Source organism: Eucyclogobius newberryi, unplaced genomic scaffold (genome assembly GCF_026437365.1).
Source record: "Eucyclogobius newberryi isolate DKJ021-1_F unplaced genomic scaffold, fEucNew1.0.hap1 SCAF_3, whole genome shotgun sequence".
NCBI classification, from domain to species: domain Eukaryota; kingdom Metazoa; phylum Chordata; class Actinopteri; order Gobiiformes; family Gobiidae; genus Eucyclogobius; species Eucyclogobius newberryi.
This window is the reverse complement of record NW_027315945.1, coordinates 35,369,318-35,377,222: the sequence shown is the minus strand read 5'-3', so window position 1 is coordinate 35,377,222 and position 7,905 is coordinate 35,369,318. Positions and strand designations below refer to the sequence as shown.

General features: G+C 40.9%; 1 protein-coding gene across 1 annotated transcript in view; it reads left to right on the top strand.

The window, feature by feature from the left end:
* tsnare1 (T-SNARE Domain Containing 1) overlaps window positions 1–7,905 on the top strand; it is a 198,100-nt gene that overhangs the window by 60,552 nt on the left and 129,643 nt on the right. Inside the window, exons 3-4 of the mRNA XM_072461107.1 lie at window positions 803–880; window positions 2,300–2,369. Of these exons, the coding sequence (XP_072317208.1) occupies window positions 803–880; window positions 2,300–2,369 (148 nt within the window). The remainder of the gene's footprint in view (window positions 1–802; window positions 881–2,299; window positions 2,370–7,905) is intronic.

Sequence of the window (7,905 nt, the reverse complement as noted above, 5' to 3'; positions counted from 1 at the left end):
CTCCCTCCCTCCTCCTCCTCCCCCTCTCTCTCTCTCCTTCCTCCTCCTTCTCTCTCCCTCTTCCCCCCTCTCTCCCTCCATCCTCCTCCCCCTCTCTCCTCCTCCCTCCCTCCTCCCCCCTCTCTCTTTCCCTCCCTCCCTCCTCCTCCTCCCCCTCTCTCTCTCTCCTTCCTCCTCCCTCTCTCTCCCTCCTCCCCTCTCTCCCTCCCTCCTCCTCCCCCTCTCTCTCCCTCCCTCCTCCTCCCTCCCTCTCTCTCCCTCCTCCCCCTCTCTCTCCCTCCTCCCCCTCTCTCTCTCTCCCTCCTCCCCCTCTCTCTCCCTCCATCCTCCTCCTCCCTCTCTCTCCCTCCTCCCCCTCTCTCTCCCTCCTCCCCCTCTCTCTCTCTCCCTCCTCCCCCTCTCTCTCCCTCCATCCTCCTCCTCCCTCTCTCTCCCTCCTCCCCCTCTCTCTCTCTCCCTCCTCCCCCTCCCTCTCTCTCCCTCCTCCCCCTCTCTCTCTCTCCCTCCTCCCCCTCTCTCTCCCTCCTCCCCCTCTCTCTCTCTCCCTCCTCCCCCTCTCTCTCCCTCCATCCTCCTCCTCCCTCTCTCTCCCTCCTCCCCCTCTCTCTCTCTCCCTCCTCCCCCTCTCTCTCCCTCCATCCTCCTCCTCCCTCTCTCTCCCTCCTCCCCCTCTCTCTCTCTCCCTCCTCCCCCTCTCTCTCCCTCCATCCTCCTCCTCCCTCTCTCGCACTCCTCCCCCCCTCCCCTCCACTACTCGTTGTGACACATGTTTGCTGATGTGCTTCTGTCTCGTTCCCCTCAGCCACACAGGTCAGTGCCACAGAGCTACAAGATGTGTTCCAGGAAACCTCCTCCAACATCTTCCAGATCAACGCCAACGGTAAATACACACAATACACACAATACACACAATACATACAATACACACAATACACACAATACATACACAAATACACATACACAATACATACACAAATACACATAATACACATAATACATTCACAAATACAGACAATACACTCACAAATACACACAATACATACACAAATACACACAATACACCCACAAATACACACAATACATTCACAAATACACACAATACATTCACAAATACACACAGTACATTCACAAATACACACAATACATTCACAAATACACACAATACATTCACAAATACAAACAATACATACACAAATACACACAATACATTCACAAATACATACACAAATACACAATACATACACAAATATACACAATACACACACAAATACACACAATACGTACACAAATACACACAATACATACACAAATACACATAATACATACACAAATACACACAATACATTCACAAATACACACAATACATTCACAAATACACACAATACATTCACAAATACACACAATACATACACAAATACACAATACATACACAAATACACAAATATACACAATACATACACAAAAATACACAATACACACAATACATACACAAATACACACCAAACCTTCACGTCACGAATAATAACCACTGTGTGTGTTTGTAATCTGAAAAGTTTACACGACTCAGAACGAAGAATCCACAACCTGAGCAAAGTAATAATCAGATTTGTATTGTAAAGAAGTGAACAGTTATTAGTATATCAGAACTGAGATGGTAATTATAAGTAAACATAATTGAAGATGGTAATATGAATACTGTAAATAATTCTGATGTCAAGCTTGTTTAAAGGAAAAAACCCAAACAGTATTATAAAGGAAGTTTGACCAATGAAGTTCCAGTTAAATATGTTATTCTCTCCTCCCACAAATTTAAAATGTGATGTGAATTACACTTTAATCTTTATTGTGAATTAGAACAGTTGATTCCCGTAATATGACAATTAAATGTATCCTGCTCAGATCTGCTAAAAACCCACCAATCACACTTGGGAATATTATAATCGATTATCGCTTATGAAAATCAGGATTATCTCAAAGTAATACGCTCGTTAGAGAGTGAATAAATGAGAACAAAATACTTAATCATCTTTGTGATTGTTGTTTCCTCAGATTGTGACGATAAGCAAAACAAAAAAGTAAATGAATAAATGAAATGAATTCACTAATTAAACTCAGATAAACCTTCAGCCGTTCAAAATCCCGTGTACTTTCCACACACTCGAGTAGCCAGTCTCATATTTTGCCGACTGCTTAAATATAATGTAGTTTTGACAGTTTATCATCGGAGTTTTCCCACGTCGCCGTCAAAGTAAGCTTTTGTCTTCGTTAACGTTTGTCGCTCGTCTTCTTCTTCTTCCAGTCGTGGCGCTGGAGAAGAGCCTGCAGTCGCTGGGCACGTCGCGGGACACGCCGGAGCTGCGCCAAACGCTGTAAGACTGACCAATCAGAACGCAGAACGACACAAACTAAACAACAACACGACAACAACACAAACCAAACAACAACACGACGACAACAACAACAACAACACAAACTAAACAACAACAGAATAGAAAAGACAATAAAAGTACAAGCAAAACAGACAAAGACAAACACACAGAGCGAGCTGGACCCGGAGGACTTGAGTTAAATATATGCATACATAACAATATATAAACACACATATACATACACACACACATATATATATATATATATATATATATATATATATATATATATATATATATATATATATATACATACACAAAGAAGAATTACAGAGGATCAGCTAAGATAATTGTCCCATTTTGACCGTTGTCTTTTAAATTTGTCGTTTTTTTACGTTGAGTCCTGAGGTTATTTGTTCCCGTACGTCTGTCGTGATATCCGTCCAGTCCTGTGTCGTCATGGCGATTTGAGTCATCCATTTTTTTTGTGGGAGGGGCTTCTCCCCAGCCGCCAGGAGAATATTCCAGAGATAGCCTTCCATCGTGTCCATTGTGGGAGGTTTGAGGCCCGAGTACATTATTCCGAAACAACGCGACTCTCTCGATGTTCCGATGTTCCGCGGTACGTCTCGTCGATCCATCTCGGCGAAGAATCCATCGCAGCGTCGCCGGGTCGAGTTATTGGTCAAATCTGCGAGAGGTGTTTTACTTATTAGAGCGATAAAAACACCCCAGACACATGCATTTTTAGCTTGCCTTTTTTGTAGAGATGATGATATGATGATGATAGTATTTTATTGACCCAAAAAAAGAAAGAACCAAATGTACAATACCAGATGTGCAAACACTTTCTATTCAAAATATAACTGCCTCTCTTTGTTCTTGAGTTTGTCAATAAAAAAAAATAAAAAATGGAATTTGAGTCTGGCAAAAGAGTTGAATGAATAAGGGCGAGGATAAGATAAGATAAGATAAGATATTCCTTTATTGTCCACACACGGGGAAAGTTCAGTGTTACAACGCAGTAGATACAGAGGGAAAGGACAGAAAAAACACTCTTAATAGAAGAATTCTTATAAACAAAACAAAAAACTTTTATTAACTAAACTCCTCTCATATCTTAATGGGGAATGGAGGAAAAAAATAAAAAAAGATAAAAATAAAATAAAATAATAATAAAGTAAAGTAAAGTAAAGTAAATTAGTAAAGTAAAGTAAAGTAAAATAGCTAGCAGGGTTAATACTAGTTTCAGGAACTGCGGCATTTCCCTTATAGCCCGTAATAGCCTCATGGCTAACCCTAACCCTAAACTTAACCCATAATACTAACACTAATGGTAAATAAACACTCTTATTTACATCAGTTATATGCACATGAATATGGCCTTAATTGCTTGTGAGTATGACAGTAATTGCACATGAATATGACGGTATTGCACATGGTTAAGTCAGTCAGTATCTAACTAACGTATTAACAACTACTCATGTATCATGTATTCATCAAACTTTCTGAATGCAAAAGTAAAGTTGATGTGATGCAAACTGCCATGTACAACTCACTGTACATTTGGGTACACTTTTTGGGTTCCGGATCTTATAGAAATTACATAAATTTGCTTCAAAAATAGCCACGATTATCCGTTTTTTGTCGATTATCGATTAACGTGACACTTGAGTCGTCCTTCTCTCGTGGCAGATCTTTCACTGTCCTTTTTGCCATCGTGGGACAAATAATCGTTGCTTTTACGGCCAACAGACTTTTATGTCACGTCTTCAAATTGCAGAATATTTTCGGAACGTTCCAGGCAAAGTAATGACATCTCCATGGCGACGTGCAGGTGGCGGACCCTCCATCAAAAACGTAGTTACTAAACATGGGTAAAAAAAATGGGTATGTGACATTTGCTGGAGAGTAAGAATAAAAGTCCACACTTACTTCAAATCCATTCCATTTTGAACTTTTTTTTTTTTTTTTTTTTTTAAGGACAAACACTCAATACATAATCACCGAAACCTTTTCTGTTCTACTGTCCAGCGTAAGCTCAAAAGCTGTCATTATATCGCTCAAAATGTCACTTACGCCCCAGTTCTTTTTTGCCAGTCGTTATTTTCTTTAGTTTCAACATGAAAGTTCCTATTGATTATTCTTTTTTGGTACTTGTGCCGCAATTACCGGATCCAGCGCTGACGACGGAGCGGCGCGTCCCCCGTGATTGCTTCTTTAAAACGCCTTAAAAGTGCCACGCTCGCCGCCCCGTTATCCGCGCTATCGAACGCTGCGATTGTCATGCCAGAAACTTACGGACGATTATGTTTTTCTCTCCCTCACATCCGATCAGTTTGTGCCTGACGTTTTCTTATGGATCAGTTTTAAACAAATCCACACTGACAAACGGTGTTGGTGATGAAGGTTCTGAAGCCGCAGCTGCCCCGGGGCTGACTGACGGCCTTTCTAAACCGCTCGGAATAATGTTTTATGTGTTTTATGTGTATTTGTGTTTACAGCGACGGTATGCAAACACATTAATCCCATTTAAAGAGCCGCGTACCAGATTTAGCTAAATCTAGTTTCCATCTGCAGTCCCCAAATATCCATCTGTAGCTGCGGCGGTTTAATGCAGCAAAATAAGTCTCGTAATGATGTCTCGGAAGATTTATGATAATCGTGACTATTTTAGACGCAAGTGTTTTTAGCTCAAGATACAGCCCAAAGTTTAGAACCCAAAATAATGTAAAGAACGTTTTTTCTGGTTGTTTTTGTCAAATGTATCTTTATCTGTAACACAAACGTGAGGAGCAGTGACAGGTCAGACCACGGCAATGAAAGAAAATGACAGATTTCACTGTTGTTTGGTCACAGTCTCAACAATCATGAATAATCGTATAAAGGTGATGTTTTTTTCTCCACAATAATCGTAGAAAACTAAACGACTTACACGGTGTCGGTCTCACTTTCACGGTGATGTGCGTTACAAATACTCGTAATCACCATTTCGTGCAGAATTGCTGAGCTTTCGAGCCGTTTCGCTCATGATGCGACAGTGACCGCTCTTCACAAACTCTAGTCATGTGACCCACCTGGGGGAAAATGGCCGTATTACAAAAGGATGTTACGGTATTTTTTGGGGCTTTTAACTTTTATCTAACTTTATTGTTTCAACCCATTGTATGCAATAATTAGCAAACCATCAGAACAAAATAATACAAAACACACACATAAGGCAAGTGAAGGAGGAAAAGTAGAAAATAAGGGAATGTCATTAGAAAAAAAAAAATAATAAAAAAATAAAAAGAGGAAGTAGAGCATATTAAATTCTGAATAATCCACACACACTTCACTTTCAACATCTTAAATGACAGACAAACTACAGTGTTCAAAACAATACTTGTGCAAATGTAAAGTTTGTGCTGACAGTGTTGATTCTAAAAGGACTTTCTAAAAGGATCAAACCAACAACCCTCTAGTTACTCACTACTTTCCAATAAGAAAACTTAATGTTAAACTTGATAATTTAAAGTGCCTCAAACAGGTTGGACAACTCATTCAATTAAAATGCATTTAAGATAAACATGTTTAGAATAATTTAAAAAAAATCACAGAATAGCTCATTTTTTAGGTTCATAATTTCACTTCCTGTTTGTAATTGATGACATCACACTAGGAAATTACCCAGCAAACACTGGGCCAAAACTCATCTAATGTCACAATGTTTTTTATTTGACAAATAAACTTTATTCATGTTTAAAGAGTCAAAAAAATGAACTTTGACTGGAATGAGTGTCCCTGGTGAGATGTCACTTCTTGTCATTTTCAACACATTGTTCAACGTTTTCTCCACAAATACCTGCTCGATTGGTGTAAAACTATGATTTATATTTACAACAGGTGCAAATACACCAAATAAAGTCAAAATGAGAAAATCATAAAAACCTGTCATAACTAATAACTAATTCCAGTATTATTTATCTGACCATTGTTTATCCGACAAGCAATATTAACTTATTTGCAGCTTCTTTTGGCACTTGTAGTTCTTCATCCGCTGCTGCTGATGCACTCGTTGCTCTGCTGCGACGTCGCCCTCTTTTCTCGAGGTGTTTGAAGAGCGTTTTAAGAAAGACATAATGATTTTGTACAGCTCATTAGCCAGAGTCTGCTGTGTTTTGTTGCACTTTCCTTGAATAAACTTTTGTAACTTTCATAATGCATTTAATCACAAATCTATCTGCCGTTCCAATACAATATCTGTATAAACTGTTTGGACTCGGAGGAAAGCTTTGGAGGACACACTTTGTTTACAATTATATTGTTCTGTATTTTCAGAACAAAACATAAATTGGTGTTTATTTCTTGACTTGATACACACAAAAATAATAAGAGTGGAGCGTCTTAAACCAACGTTATGTTTTGTAAATACAAATATCAAACTGCAAAAGCAACGGACAAGAACAGCAGCAGGAGAATGTGTCGTTTACAGTGGCGGACATGGACATTTGGGGGCCCAAGGTGAAACTGAATTGTGTTTGATTCACCGCTTGTTATGAGATAAGAGTTTTCATAAGCGGGCGCCGATCCACCTGTGTTCTGCTCTTAAACCCAGCTCCCTGCGCCCAGAGAAAGAAGAAGGGTATGGGCACCCTGCACCCAGAGAAAGCAGAAAGGTATGAGCCCCCTGCGCCCAGAGAAAGCAGAAAGGTATGAGCCCCCTGCGCCCAGAGAAAGCAGAAAGGTATGAGCCCCCTGCGCCCAGAGAAAGTAGAAAGGTTTGAGCCCCCTGCGCCCAGAGAAAGTAGAAAGGTTTGAGCCCCCTGCACCCAGAGAAAGTAGAAAGGTTTGAGCCCCCTGCGCCCAGAGAAAGCAGAAAGGTTTGAGCCCCCTGCGCCCAGAGAAAGTAGAAAGGTTTGAGCCCCCTGCGCCCAGAGAAAGCAGAAAGGTTTGAGCCCCCTGCGCCCAGAGAAAGTAGAAAGGTTTGAGCCCCCTGCGCCCAGAGAAAGCAGAAAGGTTTGAGCCCCCTGCGCCCAGAGAAAGTAGAAAGGTTTGAGCCCCCTGCGCCCAGAGAAAGTAGAAAGGTTTGAGCCCCCTGCGCCCAGAGAAAGTAGAAAGGTTTAACTACATTTATCAAAAAAGTGTTTGGGATATTTTGTGCGACCCAAAATAACGTCACTGCAGGGGCCCGTCGTGCACCTCCGGCCCAGCGCCCTTGGCCCTCCGATAAATCATCAGGGAAATAAGTCACATAACCGCATTAGACGGTCCCATTCCACGAGTTAGCAATGGGACGGTTAGCATTAGCCTCCAAACATTGCAAACTATGAAAAAACCCCGGCTGTTTTGGCGACATGACCACACGTAACACTCTTACATGAAAGCAGAAGCGTTTATGTAGTTTATTTGCGAAACAATTTGCACTGAAATGAACATAAATGCTTTGAATGCTATGAAACACATTCCACACATTAGAAGACTCCATAATGACCTTTTCCTAAATCTTACTTCTGCAGCGAAATGGCCCCAGATCTATACGAAAACAGAGCCGGCG